The 22,547-nt window shown below is 40.7% G+C and overlaps 1 protein-coding gene across 1 annotated transcript in view; it reads right to left on the minus strand.

Annotated features, from left to right (window-relative positions):
• The window catches only part of RALYL (RALY RNA binding protein like), a 395,931-nt gene that overhangs the window by 25,388 nt on the left and 347,996 nt on the right, over positions 1 to 22,547 (minus strand). The window contains exons 6-9 of the mRNA XM_064442485.1: positions 18,733 to 18,780; positions 12,930 to 13,093; positions 12,206 to 12,286; positions 1,328 to 1,441 (exon numbers count right to left, since the gene is read on the minus strand). Coding sequence (XP_064298555.1) covers positions 1,328 to 1,441; positions 12,206 to 12,286; positions 12,930 to 13,093; positions 18,733 to 18,780 — 407 coding nt within the window. The remainder of the gene's footprint in view (positions 1 to 1,327; positions 1,442 to 12,205; positions 12,287 to 12,929; positions 13,094 to 18,732; positions 18,781 to 22,547) is intronic.

Genomic DNA, 22,547 nt, shown 5'->3' on the forward strand with positions numbered 1-22,547 from the left:
CAGATCAGCAAATAGGGCAGGCACAGGAACAGGAGTGTTGCAGTTCTAGATATCTGGTTTTCCTGTGTCAGGTTCATAAACCTCAACTGCTAATTCCCACCAATGGTTTAGACAGTTTTGATGGAGCTCCCTTTATGTGTTCTGTTCGGTGTTTTTGGCTTCATGCAGCTGATTGGAGTTAGTCAAGGGACAGAAATCTGCCCAGACACTCAGGCAGCTGTGGATTTTGAGACAGGACTTCTTTCATATATTTCACAAAAAATACATTAAAAAATTTCATCAAAAAATGGAGAACATTGTGATTTTTCATGAGATAACGCTTCCATTTCACTGCTGGCTCTCATAAAAATCAGCTTGCTAGTACACAACTACCGTACAGAGATATACCATGTGATTTATAAGGAAATAGCCAAGGAAATACAATAGACAAATGCAATTCCTGATATAGATTGTTTTCTATATATACCATGGTGAAAATACAACCTTAAAAATTCCTTATAACTGCTCAGTATAGCTTTAAGTGCTGCCAGGTGTGATCATTCAGCTAACAAGATCACTGCATTGATAGAAATAAAGTTCCGTATTAAATCAAACAGCAGTGTTGGATTTTGTCATTCCCAAGGTTTGCCTCAAAACAGAACACTTCAAACCAGAGAAAAGCTGAATTAGAGGTGTGGCCAATTTTACAGAGATGCTACAGCTTCACACAATAGCTTAGGTTGGAAGGGATCTTTGGACTCTCCAAGTCCAACCCTCTTCAAAACATGGCCAACTCAAGGTTTGGTGCAGGTCCATGGGGCCTTGGCCCAATGAGTTTTGACAGTCTCCAAGGATGGAGCTACTACAGTCTCTCTGGGCAACCTGCCATACTGCTTAGTCTCATCTCTTTTCCTTAGATCAAACAGGAATTTCCCTTGATGCAACTTGTGACTATTACCTATTGGCTAGACAGTAATTCCTGGTATAGAACATCTAATAATTCTTAATGTGGATAGCACAAGTATCCCCAAGGTCCACAACCTCTAACTTAACTCTTTTCAGTCAATTTTTAGTGACATTTTGTTTCCAGAACATCTAGAAAGAATCTTTTATTTTCTTTTTTTTTCCTACTACAACGTAGAAAACATTTCTTGAAATGATGTTGCATGCTCTGTGAAGAATATTAATTTATCCTCCCAACAGTTCTACCTGAGAGTTAATTTACCTTCCCTCCGGCTTCCATTATTTAGCAAAATTTCTGGAAGGATTCTGTTCTCTCTGGTCCATCTGCTTGACTGCTAACTAGTTTCTACCTTAATTCATGTGACAACAATTTGTTTTCACCTACCTGCTTCAGCTTTTTGCTGCTTTTCAATCTTTTCCAGTCTCCCTAGCAAGGAGTCAATTTTTGTTTTGATTTGGGTTAATTCCTTCTTGATTATTTGCAACTCATCTGATTTCACTGTGGAAAGAGAGCAAAGATGCAAAACATGAATTAAACTATATTTGCAGCCCCCCATGAACAAATCACATTCTTTTTTCTTTCCTCTGTAGTACAAAGTCTACTGTTTCATTTCTGTCAGTATTTTTAGAGATTTGACTTTTAAAATGAACATTGTTAGTTAAAAATGCTGAATCCTGGGAAATCACAAGATTTATCTCGCTACAAGGTAAAATTTAATGGCAAGGGGTTATGTGAGGTGTATTGCTCTGTAATAAGTATTTCAGGCAAAACATCTCAAGGGCATTCTTAGTAAATTCAAGTAGTTCAAAACCGCCTATAGTGAAAGAATGATTCAAATATGAGAGACAGTTTACAGTCCTACAATGCTATTTTGCTGGACTATTTTGTAATAATAAGAACAATAATGAAAAGATCCCTTACACTAGCAGTAGGTATTTTTCAACGAGAGTGAATGGTAACATAAATGCTAGGAAGCCAGCAATGCAATGTTATATTCCAGTCGACAACTTCATTGCAATGGACGGTGTTAAGTATTATTGCTTGAAAAGCTTTCAGTTCTGGTAATTTCTGGTTCTTTTTCCAGCTATAGATAATGTATGAGAATATTTCTTTTTATGATCACATCCAGGGACATGGAGGCAATGGCCACAAATTAAGAGCTGAAGTTTCCAAATCTTTGTTGCATTGCATTACTCTTCATTTATGTGCATTATGGCACTCTTGCTGTCTAACATAAGAAAGAGTAACTGCTTTGGAGGTGTTTTGGCTTCAGAAGAAACAGCACTGCAGCACTCATGAATGATCTGATTATTATGGCATTAACAGGACATATTTTTATGGTCAAAGGTAGTCCAAATAGATCCAATTGCCCGGTCTGTGCTAGGATAAGATGCTGAAAAGGTGAAGAGGAGAAAATAGGAACCTGTGCTATCATGGAGAAATAAATCAATTTTTAAAGGTCAAGAGTAGATAACACAGCTGTCACTCTTAAAACTGTTGTAGGAAGAAATAGACCATTGCCTTAAACTGTGAGAGACTGGCAATGGAAAAACACTGAGCAGTATTACTCTTCCATCCTTACAGTTGCTGAAGAAGAACGTGCATTGACTTTGGGGTGTGTATTCAACAATGGGAGAGCCCTTAGTGAGCCTAGGAAAAGGGATGTTCTACCATGGAGAAGAACATGTTCCCTTTCTGTCCAAAGGGTCTCCTGGCTATACCTTGCTTTATAAGTCCTGTTCATTCACTCATGGGCATGTACCTCATCATAGTGTCTCATGGCTATTTTTTATTGGACAGCCAAAATCTGATGATGAAGTGTTCAGGCAAGCTACTGCCTGCTTCAGTGGTAATGAATGAGTATGTGTTTGCTTCTAAACCAGCCTTATTGCAAACTTGAAGGTTTCAACTGAGGTTGAAACCTAAGCTTTTTATTTTAGAGTTTGGGTCATGTGCATTATAGTTACAACAAGTCAGCTAAAGACAGGAGGTTGCTATATGCAGTAATGAACTTGTTTAATCACATGCTCATATTAGGAAATTGCATATTTCACACTATCATAGACTGAAACATCTCATATCGAATGAATGGTAGGCCTTAGAGAACAAAGCTTAAAAGTAACCATTGTGCTAGATCCTCATATGCTATATAGTATTTGATGGAATTATTCAGTATAGTTACAGAGCAAGACCTTAAAATGTTCTTGGAGAAATAACGGGTCACTGTTCAATCCACCAGATCTGTAACAAAACGTTAAGATTCTGACAACTATGTATTTAGAAGGTTACTGCTTGCCTGGGGGCAGCGGTTGGTCTGTGCTGGAGTAACAGATCAGTGCAGATTCCAGGGTGAAATGGTGTGAATCTGTCCTATGAGGAATGCTAAGTGTCTGCAGCAGCCTGCTATGAAGACAGCAGGCAACAGATCCTGTGCGGACTAGCTGTTGTGTTAGAGGTGGTCCCTTGACCACCAGGCTTGCCAAGGCTAAAAGGTCAAAAGGTCAAAAGAGACACCACAAGGACCTAATGAGATTTGTTCGTAGTCTAAAAAGCAAAGCAGAAAACATTTGCACTTCTGAATTTGGTGAGGAAACCGGCACATATGTAGGGCTACTGTTCAATTCAGGTCAAACCTTCTGCTTCACAGGGGTTTCCCTGGGGTGTCTCAGTGAGAAATCAGTTTGGGAAGAAGACTGCATCACAGGAAACACAGACACAGCACTAGGGGTTCAACAGCAAGGAAAGGTTCTATTAACAACTGAGGAGATTAATTGCTATCTTGCAAGATTCCCCTATGCCAAATTTATTTGCTCAAACTTTGGTCACTGAATCTACAGTTTATCATTCACATTTAATAAGGTCATTAATTAGGACATTGCATCACACAGTCAATCACTTCAAGTTAACACTAAAAAGGACTGAAAGATAAAAGGGGAAAGATTTTCAACAAATCTGTGCAAAAAGTTCCAAATTTCCACCCTGGTTCCGACACTGTGATGGTATCATTATCTGAGTTTCTTATTGTCTTAATTTGCAGAAAACTGTACAAATATTCAAAATCATCCTTCTAGAGAAAATCCACTCTCAGTTATATTGTACTGGATATTTCTGTAGTGAGCAGCAATTGCTAAAGACGAATTATCACAGCATCACAGAATCTTAGGTTGGAAGGGACCTCAGGGATCATCTAGTCCAACCTTTCTAGGAAGACCACAGTCTAAACAAGATGGCCCAGCACCCTGTCCAGATGACTCTTAAAGGTGTCCAACGTTGCCGAGTCAACCACTTCTCTGGGGAGATTATTCCAATGGTTGACTGTCCTCAATGTGAAAATTTTCCCTCTCATGTCCAGTCAGAATCTCCCCAAGAGCAACTTGGGTCCATTCCCCCTTGTCCTCTCCATGGGACTCCGTGTAAAAAGGGAGTCTCCATCTTCTTTGTAGCTACCCCTGAAGTACTGGTACATGGTGATGAGATCCCCTGTAAGCCTCCTTTTCTCAAGGCTGAACAAACCCAGTTCTCCCAGCCTATCCTCGTATGGCAGGCTTCCCAGTCCTTTGGTCATCTTGGTGGCCCTTCTCTGGACCCCTTCCAGCCTGTCCACATCCTTTTTGTATAGCGGGACCAGAACTGTACACAGTACTCCAGGTGTGGCCTGACAAGCACTGAGTAGAGTGGGATGATGACTTCTTTCTCTCTGCTGGCGATGCCCTTTTTGATGCAACCCAGCATCCTGTAGGCCTTCTTGGCCGCAGCAGCACACTGTTCGCTCATGTTGAGCTTCCTGTCCACCAGGACCACCAGGTCCCTTTCCACAGAGCTGCTCTCCAGCCAGGTGGATCCCAGTCTGTGCTGCACTCCCGGATTATGTTTTCCCTGGTGCATGACCTTACACTTCTCTGTGTTGAACTTCATAAGGTTCTTGCTGGCCCACTCTTCCAGCCTATCCAGATATCCTTGCAGAGCACCTCTCCCTTCTGGAGTGTCTACTTCCGCACTCAACTTGGTATCATCCATAAACTTCATCAGGCTACACTTGATGCCGTTACCCAGATCACTTATGAAGATGTTGAATAACATTGGGCCCAATATCTATCCCTGGGGGACCCCACTACTGACAGGTTGCCACTTGGAGCTGTTTACCACCACCCTTTGGGTGTGGCCTGTCAGCCTATTCCCCATGTACTGCACAGACCACTTGTCTAGGCCATAACACATTAATTTCTTCAGGAGGAGGCTGTGGGGGACTGTATCAAAGGCCTTGGAGAAGTCCAGGTAGACAGCGTCCACTGCCTGCGCCATGTCAACCAGGCAAGTCACTTTGTCATGGCAGGCCACCAGGTTTGTCAAGCACAATCTGCCCTTAGTGAAGCCATGTTGTCTTTTCCCAATCACGTGCTTCATTTGACTTGTGATAGGCCCCAGGAGGATTTGTTCCATAACTTTCCCAGGGACTGAAGTAAGGCTGATGGGCCTATAGTTACCCGGATCCTCCCTCGAGCCTTTCTTGTAGATAGGAGTAACATTTGCCTTCCTCCAGTCCTCCGGGACATCCCCTGTTCTCCACGACTTCTCGAAGATTATGGAGAGTGGCCTTGCAATTATGTCAGTCAGCTCTCTCCACACCCTTGGTGGATGGCATCAGGGCCCATTGATTTGTAGGGATCAAGCTCCTGTAATAATTCATGTACTAATTCTTCCTTCACTGATGGTGGATCAGTGTTTGGATCAACTGGGAATGTCATTCCCAAAGCCTGGGACCCGACAGTGTTGGTAAAGACAGAGGTGAAGAAAGTGTTGAGGACCTCTGCCTTTTCAGCATCGCTGGTGGCTGACTCTCCTATTCTGTTTAACAGTGGGCCTATGTTTTCCTTCTTTTTCTGCTTTTGGTTGACATACCTGAAGAAACCTTTCTTGTTATTTTTGGCATCTACAGCCAGTTTCAATTCGAGCTGGGCTTTTGCTTTTCTAACTGCTTCTCTGCATGCTCTAGCAATGCTCTTGTAGCTCTTGACAGATAATCCTCCACTTCTCCATCTCTGGTGTGCTTCCCTTTTGGATTTGAGTAGACCCAGGAGGTCATGGTTGAGCCAAGGGGGCCTCTTACTCCACTTACTTCCCTTTCCTTTGTAGAGGATAAATTGGCTTTGTGCTTCCAATAAAGAGTTCTTGAAGAACTCCCAGCACTCACTAGCTCTTTTATCTTCCATGGAAGCATCCCATGGAATCCCTCCCAGCTGAGCCCTGAGTGAACTGAAGTTTGTTCTTCTAAAATCCAGAACCCTTGTCTTAGAGCTGACCTTCAGCATGCTCAGAAGGATCCCAAACTCCACAATATTGTGGTCACTGCAGCCAAGGCTCTCACTGAGATACTACAAAGCAGGGTTTCTCGGTTTGTGAATAGCAAGTCTAGCAGTGCCTCATTCCTGTTTGGCACATCTAATATTTTTATCATGCATTCCAGGAACTTGGTGGATGACATGTGAGCTGCCGTATTGTTCTTCCAGCAGATAGTTGAAGTCACCGATAAGGACCAGGTTCTGTTGGCCGGAAGCTTGCCTTAGTGCCCCAAGTATCCCTTCATCGGCATCGGCATCATGGTTAGGAGGTCAATAGCAGATGCCCACTGTGAGGTCCTGCTTGGAGACAACCCCTTTGATTATAACCCAGAGGCATTCGATAGAGCAGTCACAATCACCATAGTTGACTTCAATACATTAAAGGTTTTCCTTAATGTAGAGTGCAACTCCTCCACCTCTTCTACCCTGCCTGTCTTTACGAAAGAGCCTATAACCGTCCATTGCGATCCCCCAGTCATTTGAGTTGTCCCACCGTGTTTTGCTTAATCCTATGATGTCATAACCTCTGAGTGGGCACGGAGCTCCAGTTCCTCCTGTTTGTTTCCTAGACTGCATGCATTTGTATACGTACACTTGAGGTGATTACTCTTCTGTTTCACCTCTTGGGAGACAGCTAAGGAACACTTGTCACCACTCTGCTTGGCCTGACTTACTCCCCCGTTGGACATGCTGGTGTGAGCATTTTCACAACGATCCCTTCCCCCAGGTCCTTCAGTTTAAAGCCCGCCTCACCAAATTAGCCAGCCTACTGCTGAACATTCCCTTACCCCTTTTGGACAGGTGGATTCCATCCCTCTCTAGCATGTTGTAGTCATTAAAGAACACCCTGCTGTCATAAAAGCCAAACCCCTCACGGTGGCACTAGCCACGTAGCCAGGAGTTGATGTGCATTATGCGCCTGTGAAGGGTCCTGATGAACAACAGCTGAATATGAGCCAGCAATGTACCCTCGTGATAAAGGCGGCCTTCAACATCCTGGGCTGCATTAGGAGAGGTGTTGCCAGCAGGCTGAGGGAAATGGTCTTTCCCTTCTGCTCAGCACTGCTGAGGCCATATCCGGAGTACTGTGTCCAGTTCTGAGCTCCCCAGTGTAAGAGGGAATGAAGAAGACAAAGTTAGACTCATTTCAGTAGTGCCCACTAACATGTCAAAGACCATTGATATGAATCAAAGCACATGAAATTCCATCTAAACACAAGAAAAAGATTATTTTTTTCCTGTGAGGGTGGTCAAACACTTGCACAGGTGGCCCAGGTGGCCCAGGTGGCTGTGGAGTTTCCATCCTTGGAGATATTCAAAAGCGCAGTCCTGGGAAACCTGCTATAGGTGACCCTGCTTGGGCAGGGCAGTTTGACCAGGTGAGCTCCAGAGATCCCTTCCAACCTCAACCATTCTGTGATTCCGTGGTATAGAGCTTAGGAAGAACTTCAGGCTTTTTAAGCACAGTGTTATGAAAAAGACAAAATGTAAAGACTGTAAATACTTCAGGTGTCCTTCTTTGAGTATATAAATTCTGCTTTAAAATTCCACAGATATTTTTTTTTTAATTGATCCTAGGCAAGAAATAAAGCAGTTGATAAACATAAAACCAGAGCTACATCTGTCCAAAATATCTGTTCCTCTGCTTTTGAGTAATACAACAGGAAAATAAAGTAGCTACTGCCTTCTTTTTTTCCTATTAGCAGATAAGCAAAGGCCAGCAGGTGACAGAAATGCATGTGTTGAAAGGGAAAGAAAGTACTAATGAAATTCCTCAAGCACTGGCACCAAAATGACTAAATATCTTCAACAACTTTGATGCAAAAAAATGAACAGGTGAAATTTGCTGATGACATAAAATTGGAAGGCATCATCTATTTGGAGTGAACTGGAATGGAAGGAGGCATCAGGTGATTTTAAGAAATGCTATATTAGAAAAGAGATGAAATGCAATTGCGCTGAAAACAAGTCCTGCACTTGACTAACAGCAGAACTCCTTCTATTAACATGGAAGCTTATCAGCTGGAAAAGACAGTCACAGAATTATCCTTGGGTGTAGTTGTAGTCTGAGGTTGGCAACAGGCTATTGCTGTAATGCAGCCATGAGATAGAAAATGCAGTGCTAGGATGTGTCAAATGATGTCTTGCTAAAGTTGGGGAAGCACAATGCCATTGTACAAGGACCTGGTGAGAGCTCATCTAGAATAACATGTACAGGTTGAACCAGTGAATTCTGGAGTTATGTGGGGAGAAGGGCCATGAAGATGACCGTAAGAACGGAAAGCCTATAGTGTGACAGAAGAGTTTTGCTTGTTTGCCCGAGACAAAAGAAGGTAAAAGGAAATGAAACTTTTAAGCTGAGACGGTGTTGGCACAACAAATGGATACGAGCAAATGAGAAACAAATACAAGCTGGAAATTAGAAGAAACAGCCAAAACCCAAAACCTAACTAGCTTTAAGATGGAGCTTAAAGTATTAGATGATGCAGCTACTTGCAACAGTAAGGAATTAGATTCAGTGATCCTTCCCAGCCCTCTGGCAGGAATGCAAAGTCCTTCCAGAATGCATCTTTCATTGAAGCATCTAGCACCAAAGGAGATAAACTGCATACAACTCAAACCAAGAGATTTAAAACTGACTAAATCACATTTTTAGAAATGAAAGTTCTACTGTTGAATTACAACTATATTTGTGAAACATTTTTTGCCATAACTACAAATTGATTCATCCACAAAGCATGATACAGATTCCTTTAGAAAGAAATGCCACGTATTTTTATCTAAGCCCTTCATGTTTAATATAAAATATTTTATCATATTGTATTACTTTACATTTCACTGAAAAATGGGTTAGATGATGAAGCTAAATATAAACTACACAAGTCAAAATGAATTACTTTAAAGGCACAATTCAGTAGATATTGTAACATAAGTGTCTATTCCTTAATCTCAAGCACACAGGGTATAAAAATTTTGATTAGTGTTTTCCTCCTGTTTTCAGATGTGTGAAATGAAAATGCATACTCCAAGAAGTTCATTTTCTGTATTGTCAGAAAAAGTGAGCTTTTCCCAGTTGTAAATAGCAATCTGCATCTGCTGCTTCTTACCATTAAGAACCACTACATGTATTTTCCACACCAACATGTTTCATTTTGTGAGTTACTTCTGATAATGTGGATTTATTTTTTTCTTGCCTTTGGAGTTAAAAATATAAACCAAAATATTGTCAACTGATCCTTGAAAAATTATTGATTCAGAAAAGAAATCAGATCCTCCTAACTTATTTTGTGTTTTGGAAGCAAACTTAGAACAAATATTGCCACTTTTTTGAATAACAAAAATTTACTGCGCTGGAGGGCAGATATTATTTCTGCAGACACAATCATCAGTGAGCAAGGCATTTTTGGCATTATGTTTTTCTAACATCTTTGCTGTATGCCACAATAAAATTCTGTCTTTGGATTGCTGGGTTTCAGAAGACAGTCCCTCTAACCCTGATAATTTCACTGAGGGGTCCCCTGTGTTCAGACATTTAATACTACATGTACGGGTTCATTTTCTGGATCCAATTTGAGCATGGAGAACAGCTATGAGAACAGGTATGCCTATGAGATTTCTACTTAAATCTGAGAAGTCTGTTAGGGGATGTGATCTCATAAGAGTTTTGCTCTTTGGGGGTGAAATCCTTCAAGCATAAGCAATACCGTTTTGATGTAGTTAATTCTGAACCTGCGATTAAGCTGGTTTATGGTCTTGAATTTCATTAACACCTAAAATATTTTCCTTCCTACAAGCTATGTTTCTCCTTATTGAAGAGATCCTTTATTTAACTAGCAATAAATCACAATTAGAATCAACAGTGCATTGGTTCAAGGGGTTCAGATTATCAGTGCAGAGTAAGGGGCAATATAATATTAAATGGCTTCATACCACAATTCAATATAACCTACTTTTCCAATAAAATGGCAAAAGAAGCCACAAAACACGCGTTTTCTACTTTCCAACTTGAAGCCCCTAAGGGAATGGCTCGGTTATTTCTCTGATAAACGTCTTACAATAAGCTGATTACATTCCTGTCCAAGTCAACAAAATCATGTTTCTACCTTTATGATGGGTTGGTTGGACTTGACAAAAAGTGAAGTAATTCTATGGGGAAATCAAGCATGAAAGTCTTTATGTATGTCTGACTCTTTTTAAAGGTGTGCTGCATGCAGAAAGAATATTTTCTGCAATTTATACCAGCAAAATGAATGGTCTCTGCAGTTGTGTTCCAACTGCAATTGTAAAGAACTGAGGGCAGAAACCCAGGAGAGGTCAAAACATCAGCCCACGTTTTTAGTGGTGCATCTTGCAGCTCTCCCTTCAGTGTTAAAGAGCTTGATCCAAAGATGATCTTGTCACCTCAAGCTCCAAGACTGACATTTTTAGAATTCACATCACACCTGAACACATTGAAGGATACATTCACAGGGGCATAACACTCTCTGTTAGGGTCTCTGCACTCCTGCTTGCACTTCTATTAAATAATTTACAGGTTCTGCAATATTTGCTATGTTATGCAGGCAGTATTTTGGAGGTGTTCTAGCAAGTGGCTTTGGGTACTCAGTCTAGGGTTGAATTCTATAAACTATGTTATGCATTACTTAAGTCCTGACATGGTACTGTGAACTATTTTATGAAACACAGAATAAACGATTAAGCAAATTTGATGATTATTCTGAGGATCTGATACCTATATTACTATGCTCTGTCCCATTTATTACAATGATAATCTGGATTTCTGGGTGAGAGATTTCCTTGACTGCTATTGGGATATACTAAGAAGAATTTTAGAGTTGTTCTGGACACTGAGAAATATATATGTAAAAACTTACCTGAAGATAATTCATCCTCTCAAGGCAAAGTGAGTCCAAAAAACCCATTCTTATTAGACCATGCTTTAGGACAGTTAGTGAATTGAATGTACTGATAATACTAAAATTTCATATGGATAAGACAACAGTAAAGGATGAACAAAGGAGATCTAATGAATGAATCTGTAAGAGCATATGCTTACTAAAGCTTTGATTCACTGTGTGAAAACCCAAAGACTCAAGAGCTAGAAAAAACTAACAAAATAATTTAAAGTCTACTAAAGTGAAGACCTTGAGCTGTATGCTTTCCTTTAAATTAATATAAGGAATCATAATTCATTATTTAATGTATTGAGGAAAGAGCTATGGACAAGGGGATTAGTTCAAGATGTGTATGAAAATGTCTAGGCTCATGTTCATCCTCCAGAGAACAAAGGAAGTGTTGCTACTCCCAGACATCCTCTTAGGGTATGAGTGAGCTCCATAATATGACACCTAAATATAGATGTCTTCCTATGTGGTAGGTATCAAAGCTCCCATTATTGGTAATGGGCATCCAGCCAATTCATTCACTGGAGACTTCTGTGTGATTTGACTGTACAACCAACAGAGACTCCCTTTCTCAGAATGTCATCCTTTCCAAGGAATGGCCTGAGATTTGTGTTCCTCAGTGTAAAACATTATCTTTTTCTCTGTTTATCACAGTTCCATTCTTCTAGTCACATGCATATTTATTACATGTTTTCTTTCAATTTATTACATGTCTTCTTTCAAGGTCTTGGATACCATCAGTTCAAACAATAGGATAAGTAATGGATCCTAGTGGGCTCACTAGAGGCAAATCTTCTTTGTTAGATGCTAATGTGTGACGTTTGAATAGGTTATTCAGGCAGGGTATATGATTGGCTCAAGTTGATGACATAATTAACCCCTCTTCCAGTAAGGTGTAGTGTTGGTAGATTCAATTATTTCATTGTTGTGTGTAAGATAACATGATGCTTTGTTGTCCAGTCTGGTACTACAAGTGTCTTATTGAAGTCCCTTCATTCTTTCTAATATCTGATCCCTACCTGATCTTTCTCTTCCTCTTCCAGTGACGCTTCCAAGGACAGTATCACTCCACATAAGGGGCAGGGGAAGACAGGTAGGTGCTGAAAGATGCATGGAGAGGAAGATGAAGTTCCCAGGACAATACTACTGGGTGGTGAGCTTGGAGGAGGGAATGCCTATTGCTCATCAGCTTTTCTGAGGCCAACTCACTAAGGAAGGGTTGAATAATCCCAAGTTGCCAAAACTGTTTTGCCCTCCATTTAGAACAGGCAAAGACACTTTGCCTCTTTCTACCCGCACAGACATCTGGCAAAAAAGAACAACCTCCCCCCTCCCCCCCATTTCCCACCCCTCCCACCAGCTGACATAAAATTCTTAAGTCTCAACAGAAATCAGCATGCCTCTATTACAAGATTATTAGTTTTGCTTTATTATCAGCTGTTCACAAGACCTCATGGTGTATAAGCAGTTAGGTTGATAGGGGATTTTAAACAGGCTTCTTCTGAGGCCAAGGGAGTGATCTGCAGGTCAAATGTCATGGAAGGGATTTCTTTCAAAAGCTACATCAGTGTGATCTTTGACTTGCAGGAAATGCATAGCAGCTTTGTTAATCAAAACAGTTTTTCAAGCTAAAGGCTGAGGGTAGGAAATGACTGCAACGGAGCTATACAGTGGAAACTGTGTGCTTGCAGAAATTACTAGGATCATTATTTCAATAATATCCAACTGATATGAGGAACTCACATTTGGATCCTGAGGAAGAAGCCCCACTTGAGGTGGATCTTGATGCTCCTTTCATGGAGAAAACCCCTTTGCCTCTGCGAGTTGTTGTCACAGCCACACGAGGACGCTTCAGTGGAATCACTGCACGGGGTGGTGGGGGGACACGGCCGTGGTAGTCAAACAACCTAGAAAAGATTAAGTCAGTTAGACTTCATAAAACTTTCTGTGATTTCATATCATGGAAACCCTGTCAACTAAATTTTCATGATTTCTTTGAGAAAATTACCCTCTGAAACTGCAATCACTTTATATCACAGTCAAATTAGATTTCAAGGACCTATGCACATTAAGTGCCATATTCAGATTTCAGTCACAGACCAATGCATAGCTATATTTTTTTGCATAATTTAAATGAGGGATACATTATGGGACTCTGTTATTTGCAGTATGAAAAGCCCATAACCTGCTTTCCACAGGTCCACACCATTTCATTGCGCACAACTAACAGCAGTACATTTTGTTGTGGTGATGTTTCAGATCCTTTATTACACGCATGGCTTAAATTCTAGTTTTCTATCTGCTATCCTTATAGAAAGAAAAAGAAATTAACCATCACCATAAAGAAATATCCTGCAGTTTGTAAAATAGGAGAAGAGTCTTTATAGTGAGGGACCTGTATGTCCTTCTGAATGCATAGCAAAGAGGCCCCAGCATATGTTCTCTTTATTGAAAAACGAATTGATGTAGAATCACTAAAATAACCAACCATGCTTAATAAAAAAAAAAGTCTTGTTCAAACCAAAACACTGTAGCATGTAGATATTCAGAGAATTACTACTACAGTCAATAAAACCAAAATGAACTAGTGTTTCCAAACAGAATACAGCAATCCTAAAACCACAGTTATCAACAGTGGCTAACCAACCTGTGTAGAAGAAAATAAAGGCAGTAGAAAAGGTAATCAAAGCAATAGATGTATTTAGAACATAAAAGCTATGGGATCTGAATAGGACAGGTCAGGAGAAGAAAGTTCAGAAATTTAAGGTTTCCAGTTCAGACACTGAAGCCAAGGGACAAGAAACATTCTCACAAAATATCCTTGAACTTCCTTCAAATGATACTTGCAACTAGTAATTATGGAAATTTATAACTGCATGATTAATTTTCACAATTCTGACTACTGTCACCCAGCTGGGCAGATAGATACACATTTGAAAACAGACACACAAGGAACAGTAATTCACTCACCACAGTGTCCAACAGCATACTGAACAGGAAGCAGAAAGTCTTCTAACCCACTTTCTGGCAAGTAAACACCTAATGCTTAAATCCCAGGATCCTTAACATTGTCTGTACTATAAGCCTACAGCAAATATAACCAGGTCCCTCTTTTTCCATAGCTGTTTACAAAATATGTCACAGAGATCCTGTCACCCCCACTGAACTTGAACTCCATGGCCTTGGATGTTCTTACTGAATAAGAACTTTCTAGCCATTGTAAGCATAACTAAACAATTGTGTATGAAGATGAACACTAAAACAATTTCGCAGCTTTTACCAGAAATATTACTGGGCTTTGCCACTCAACGTTTATAGTATTGAATGATATACTGATTGCTCACAATCTCCCGTTTGACAATACTGGAACAAAATGTTTCAGAAGTTTAAGCTATCATGCAAAAGATCATTATGCAATTATTCACAGAGTCACAGAATGGTAGGGGTTGGAAGGGAGCTCCAGAGATCATCTTGTCCACCCCCCCTGCTTGACCAGGCACACCCAGAGCAGGGGGCACAGGAACGCATCCAATGTGGATTTTGAATGTCTCCAGGGAAGGAGACTCCACAACTTCCCTGGGCAGCCTGTTCCACTGCTTTGGCACCCTCACAGGAAAGAAGTTTTTTCTCATATTGAGGTGGAACTTCCTGTGTTCCAACTTGTGCCCATTGCCCCTGGTGCTGTCACTGAGCACTATTGAAAAGAGCCTAGTCCCATCATCCTAACACCTAACCTGCAGATATTTATAAGTATTGACGAGATGCCCCCTCAGTCTTCTCTTGTCCGGGCTAAACAAACCCAGGTCTCTCAGCCTTTCCTCATAAGGGAGATGCTCCAGCCCCCTGATCATCTTGGTAGCTCTCTGCTGGACTTGCTCAAGCAGTTCCCTGTCCTTGAACTGGGGGGCGCAGAACTGGATGCATTACTCCAGATGTGGCCTCGCTAGGGCAGAGTACAGTGGGAGGATAACCTCTGTCAAAATGCTGGCCACAATCCTTTTAATGCAGCCGAGGATACCCTTGGCCTTCTTGGCCACAAGGGCACATTGCTGGCTCATGGTCAGCTTGCTGTCCATCAGCGCTCCCAGGTCCTTCTCAGCAGAGCCACTTTCCAGCAGGTCAGCCCCCAGCCTGTACTGGTGCATGGGGTTGTTCCTCCCCCAGCTGCAGGACCTTGCACTTGCTCTTGTTGAATTTCATCAGGTTCCCCTCGGCCCAGCTCTCCAACCTGTCCAGGTCTCGCTGGATGCCAGCACAGCCTTCTGGTGCATCAGCCACTCCTCCCAGCTTCGTATCATCAGCAAACTTGCTGAGGTTACACTCTATCCCATCATCCAGGTCATTGATGATTATGTTGAGCAGGACTGGACCCAGCACAGACCCCTGGGGAACACCACTAGTGACAGGCTTCCATCCAGACTCTGCTCCTTTGATCACGACCCTCTGAGTTCTGCTCTTCAGCCAATTCTCCATCCACCTCTCTGTCCACTCATCTAACCCATGCTTCCTTATCTTGTCCATGAGGATGTTATGGGAGACAGTGTCAAAAGCCTTGCTCAAGTCAAGATAAACAACATCCACTGCTCTCCCTTCATCAACTCAGCCAGTCACAAAATCATAGAAGAATATCAGGTTGGCCAAGCATGATGTCCCCTTGGTGAATCCATGTTGACTACTTCTGATAACCTTCTTTTCCTCTGCAGCCCTGGAGATGAACTCCAGAATGAACTGCTCCATCACCTTTCCAGGGATGGAGGTGAGGCTGACTGGCCTATAGTTCCCCAGGTCCTCCTTCTTGCCCGTTTTGAAGACTGCAGTGACATTTTCTTTTCCCCAGTCCTTGGGCACCTCTCCTGTCCTCCATGACCTTTCAAAGATGATGGAGAGTGGCTTGGCAAGAACATCCACCGACTCCTTCAGCACTTGTGGGTGCATTGCATCGGGGCCCATGGATTTGTGAGGATCCAGTTTGCATTGGTGATCTCTGACCCAATCCTTCTCAACCAAGGGGAAGTCCTCCTTTCTCCAGATTTTCTCTCTCTCTTCTGGGAGCTGAGATGCCTGTGGGCCAGACTTAGCAGTGAAGACTGAAGCAAAGAAGGCATTCAGTAACTCTGCTTTCTCTGCATCCTGTGTCACCAGGGCACCCACCTCATTCAGCAGTGGACCCACTTGTATCCCCAGTCTTCCTTTTACTGCTGATGTATTTAAAGAAGCTCTTCTTGTTATCCTTGACATCCCTTGCCAGATTTTGTTGCAAGTGGGCCTTGGCTTTCCTTGTTGCATCTCTGAATACCCTGACAGCATTCCTATATTCCTCCCAAAATTCCTCTTATATTCCCCTGAAGGCCATTTTTTTCTAGCTTCCAATAGTTCATGTTTAGATAATAGTGAAATGCAAAACTGTGCTTCATCTTTTTTTTTGAAATATATAAAAGGACTGATATCTAATATTACTATTCTTACTTTTATTTTTTAAAGTATGTAAATATTTTGGCTTCCTTTTTTTTAGTTTTGAAGTACCCTGCCTGTTTTCCTTGTGCTTGCAATAGGGGAAATGATAAACAGAAATGCTCAGTTCTGAAGCAATTTTTTGTCCCAGTAATCACTAATATGCATATAACAATACCTTTTCTTTCACCCACCTTCTAAATTGTGCAGTACTGATCTTGTCAGTCTGTCTTCATACAGATTTTATTTCACAGCCCTAACCATTATTGTCACCCTTTCCTGACCCCACCAATGCTTTAGTCAAGATAAGATAGGTGTTTTCTCCCTTTGGGAGGCTGGAAAATTAATGAATATTAGAAAACAAGACCTATGGTTTGGGTAAAACACAGAAATTCAGGAAGTTCAGAAGTTCAGAAACTCAGAGAATCATGACTATATTTCTTAATTTATATTTCTTATAAGCATGTTTCTTGTACATTGAACTTTCCATGGGATTTTCTTTTCCATGCCTACCATGAAGAGCTTTTCATTTTCCACTTCCATTAACTTGGTTCTAACAGGAACCCTTAACCTGCTAAGCTTTTTATGTCAACATATCAACATGTCCAGCCTTGTGAGACCAATCTCATATTTGGCTTTTGACCATAAAAATTCTGCTGTCTTAATCCTGAAAGATTTCAAAATCAGAAAATTATACAATTGAATGGATTATGGACACATTTCACTATCAGCGGTTTTCCATAAGACAATCACCAAGATAGGCTTGAGGCTCCACAGAAGTAATCTTTAAAGCCTCATAAGTATTTATTTTCTTGTGGAAATTTAACTGTTATTTTTGTTCACCTGTGCTACCCATATTTGACAGAATTAGGGAAAAAACTAAAGACACATGACTTTAATATTCAGGTGGTATAGGTCAGAAACAGTACTCTGTTTAAAAACACACAAATCCACTGATGAAATTTGGAGCAGTAACCTTGGGGAAAGTAAACACAAGCCTGTAGAAGTTACCTTTTTACAGGATACGAGCTGCTCCTACTGTCAAGGCTGGACTGAGCAGGATTAAACTGCTTTGATGGCTTTTACTCTGTATGTTTACAGTGCACTATTTTTAGCTCTGTGGACAGAGCTGAAGTGACAAGTGAGCATGGTCATCTACATGCAAAAACAAAACTAGAGGCTCAAATTGAACCAACCCCGGGAAAAAAAAAGAAAATAAAAAAAATTGATTCTAAATTTTTCCTCCAGTGTACCTAAGCAGAAAGATACATAGCGCACGGTGACTTAACCTCAGGGTGTAAACTGTTCCCCTGCTATTGTCCATTGCTTTACATAAAAAAAATCTCAGATTAGAAGAAGTTGGTGGAGCAATGTTTTGTTCCTCTCTGACTCACTTGACTTGTGCTAAACCAGGCTGCTGTAATGCAGAGACACAACTGGTTGGTTATCCATGAACAACCATGCTAACCCGGTGTTGTGGTCATTCTGCTACATCTGAATGAATAAATTCCCATAATGCTGAGCTAGGCTGTGTGTACGTACTCCAGGAACAAGTCTCCAGTTGCTCAGGTATCCACACTTCTTTTCCTCCTATACAAACACACATGCTGTTCAACTTGTGGTCTTGCTTCCCTCAGTGTCCTTCTAGACTTCTAAATGTTCTTGGAAGACACATTTTGAAGGAGTCATTCTACATCTTTTCATACACATGGGTGATAAGACAAAGACACAGGTGTAATATTGAAGAATTTTACAGCTGCTATACGTTCCAGTGACAGTAAGCCTGGAAGAACTCTGTGGGAGGAAACACTGAGAAATTAAACTACCATTAAACTGTTCAGTACAGAAAATGCCCCAAAAGCTCTCAGAGAAGGATAAGACCAAAAGAGCTGTTTAATGAGCATACATTTAGTGGTGGTGATCTTCTTTGTTTGTGATATATTCAAATAGCTTCTTCTGATATACAGTAGAAATAATGAAATGAATAATATGTAAGATCAGAGCAGAGCTGTCTAACCGAATGATGTGATTACATTATAAAAAAAAACAAACAGTAGAAATGGTGTAGGATATACAAAAATATAACCACACGTACCGATTGTAGAAATCATCTCTGTAGTAATCATAATCAAAGACATAACCACTGCAGAAAGAAAAAAAAAAAAAAAAAGAAAAACAAGAATGAACTGGTTTATAGGAAAATGCACATTGTTTAAAACATTTGTCGTAATATTGGCTTTCTCTCACATTCCAAGACCTTTTTCAAAGTCCTTTCACTTTTCGTCAGGCCATACACTGTACGTTATGTTTGTCAATACTGTTGTCAGCTATCACTGTAGTATGCTTGGAAATTTTAAGTCTGGGGCAAGAAGAACAGTGTAAACGGTTGACAGCACATATAGAAAGGATTTAACAACTTAACACAGCACAACAGCTCTGTAATTAGAGGATCATTATAGTGTAATTCTCTGAGTGATCAAATGAAGTGAGCACTCTAATAGTGAAGCCCTCTTCCTTGCTGGGCTAACAGCATAATCAGTGGACTAGGAAGACTGTTAAATACATGAAAGATTGGTAAATGAGTGAGTAGGTAAGCAGATATAAGAAAATGAATCTGATTTATGAGAAACATGAAAAGGGTTGGACTTTTCTCGAGTTTGCCAAATCTCCTTTCATCATGAAGAGGAAAGGAAAAAAGTTAAGAAAATGAACGATGCAAGCAATAATGTTACAGAGATGCCTTTCTTCTCTGGTTTGGAAGGGAGTATACGCACCAATCTGGGAAAAGAAAGGCACCATCAGGAGAAACAAATATAGGTAAGAAATTGCAAAGGTCCAGGGGAAAACAGTTTTTGAGCTGTCAATTGCAAAGTCAATCCTAGATTGATCTTCCTAGTTTTACATTCCATTAACAACTTTCTCCCTTATTGTGAAGAAATAGCAATGAAGTCTGTCTGTCTCACACATCTGAAAAAATAGAATCAAGGAGCTAATAAACAATCTGCACAGAAAAGTCACAAAGAATTTGTATTCTGCCTGATGAAGGACTAGTAACACAAACTCTAAGTTTTTCACTTGCCTGAGGACAATTATGAATAGTAAAGGATGAAGAAAGCATCACAAGAACAGAGAAGATTTAATTAAGAAAGCAGAAAGGTAGAAAGGAGAGGGTTAGAAGGGACAAAGCACAGAAGAAAATATAGAAAATTAAGGGAGATGAATGATGGTAGCTACATAATAATGAAGTTTGTCTTCACAGGGAATGGAATTCTGGATTTCTGCTCTTGAACATTGAGCAAAATGTCTTTTTTGTGGGTTTTTTGGTACATAATTTGAAGAACGGGTCAAGAATTCTGGAGTTCTTTGGGGTTTTTTTTCCTGTTCACATAATGCCTCTTTCCCCTTTTCTTCCCTTTGCTAAGTCTCAGAGGTTGACTACTTAACAGGGGGAAAAATAGAGTGGGCAGGCTTAAACTACCTCAGTAATAATTTCATACTAGTGTTTTGATTTGAAGAGTTTGCAATTTTCCCTGTCTGCAACTGGCAAAAGACATCTATCAAAGAAGCAGGAGGTCGGGGGACAATTTCCACCTTGCCACATCTACCTTGGATGCAAGTGCCCAAGCACAAACTAGCAAAATTTTCCCTAAACTGTGTGACAGCTCTTATTTCATCTTTCACTCCACAGCCAGAGTACATGGAACTAAGATGTAGCAGACCTATTATTTTATTTACTGCTATTCGCAGTTTGCTAGTGCTTTTATTTAGCTGAATGATTAATAGCTGCAATAAGCCCATACTTAATATTCAATTTATGTTTTTAAATAGAAGATAACAGACAGTTTGAAAAAAAAAAGATTAAATTTAAAAGGCCTGTCACATGAAACCTTTCACCTGGAGTGACATTAATTTAATTTGCATAAAGACCAGATAAATTCAGTTTTTCAAAGTCAAATACCATAAAGCTGATGAAGAATAATTCACTTTGCATTAGCTAGAGTAAGGCTGAAGGGCAGCTATATTTTTCTGTTCTGCCCCATAGGACACAATAAGGACTGCTGGCCCTTCACTGGGCTGTCAGAGTGTGAAACTTACTATTCATATACAAATACCATGACAGAGACAGCTCAAAGCCATCCCTGGGAATGGTAGCACTGATGGGGCACAGGAGGGAGAGAGGTCTCAGGCAGAGCTCTGAGTGTGCTAGGGAAAAACATCAGTAGGCTTGAGAGAGGGTTGGGTGGCTGGGAAAAACTCACAGGTTCCTCAGATGAGGGTAATCACAGGCAGCAGAGGTTTTGGGTAGGGAAAATGCAGGAAAGGGTTTCTGGTGTGGCAACTGATTGTTTCACTCTATCTTCTGCTCTCATTCTCTCACCATACCACTGAGGAGATCCTCTCACACAGCATTCTTCATGTAGAATATTTTTATATTGTTGAAAAATGTGGCTTATAATTTTTTTCTTTTTAAATTTAGTGTAACATCTTAGATAATACTTTTTTTGAGAGAGAGAAGCAGTTTTGCACATCATTCAGCCCCTAAGAATTTCATTCTTTTGTTCTGTTCCCTGTTCAGGTAATTTCTGTCTTGAAATGGAGTTCAGTTCTTTCCGTTCCTTTAGCTTTGCAAATGACAGTTTTAACTAGATGCTCTAATGCTTATCTGTGGGACCAGAGCAGGAAAAAGTAGAAGCTCATTTTGGAGTCTAGTTATCACATGACAGTGTAATCTATGAATTCTTGTAAATTTTTAGGGGTTGCTTATATTACCTCTCAGAAGTATTTAATTGTTTCAGAAGCATCTGATATTGTTATTATGTCTTTAATTTTCAGTCGGAGAAACCCTAGCAGTTTTCATATAGTATTTTACAGCTGAAGCTATCTAAACATCTCTGCTACAGATATTGCCTCCAACGTTAAAGTTAAGGTGCTTTGCAATTTTTCATGGTTTAGTTCAGTAGCATCCATTGCTGCTAAGTTGTAACTGCAGGTATTGTCTATGTTGCATGACAGTCAGTCTCTGAAACAAGCATACACATGGGTTCAGCTGCAGCTAACTTTATCCAATTTGTCCTTATCCACCTCTCTGCCAAAAGGTTACTGACCCCATGGCTGGGATACCAGGTGCAAACATACTGTGGCTTCTAACTGTGCTACCTGCTAGCACAACTGAAGAGCTAACTGGGGTTGATTTGCTTGTATTTCTAGTCTGAGTTTATTATTGTATTTCCAGTCTGTTAATTAAGTCCATGTCCCACAATATGGGTTCTGGGGACTCCAGCAGGAGGTGGGAAGGCCATTCTGGGAAAAGAAAGGCACCATCAGGAGAAACAGATATAGGTAAGAAATTGCAAAGGTCCAGGAAAAAACTGTTTTGGATCTCTCTTCACTGGCAAAAGATATTTCTGTGTTGAAGTACCATTCATATGGAGTGGGAAAGAGCCAGTTCACACATACAGGGACTTCTTACCTGGGATCACTGGCAAAGCGGAAGCAACAGCTACTTCATCCTCAAGGTAGGAATAGCACCCAGAGGTGCTAGAGGTGGATGGGCTGCTATGAGCTCTCAACAGAGCAATGGCCTCAATTCTTTTTTTTCCCTTTCCCATTATTTAGTCTCCTTGAAGAAAGTTGACTGAATTTAAGTGTCGCTCATGGAGGAAAGACATTTATCCTTCCATGCTATCTATTAAAATTACAGAAGGGGAATGGTACTGTAGGACCTTATCTGTAGGTGTTGATCCTGCAGAATAAAACAGGTAAAACAGGGTGGTTTCGAAGCTTTGGGAAATATTGATGTGAATCCTTCTCTATATCTCTATATCCAGGATCTGTGTCTCTCTCCCCCTCCCTGAAGTTCTTCCTGCAGCCGTGGTAGCACAGTCAACACAGCAGCAACATGCTGTAGGG

The sequence above is a fragment of the Phalacrocorax carbo genome, chromosome 2 (assembly GCF_963921805.1).
Source record: "Phalacrocorax carbo chromosome 2, bPhaCar2.1, whole genome shotgun sequence".
In the NCBI taxonomy this organism is placed as follows: domain Eukaryota; kingdom Metazoa; phylum Chordata; class Aves; order Suliformes; family Phalacrocoracidae; genus Phalacrocorax; species Phalacrocorax carbo.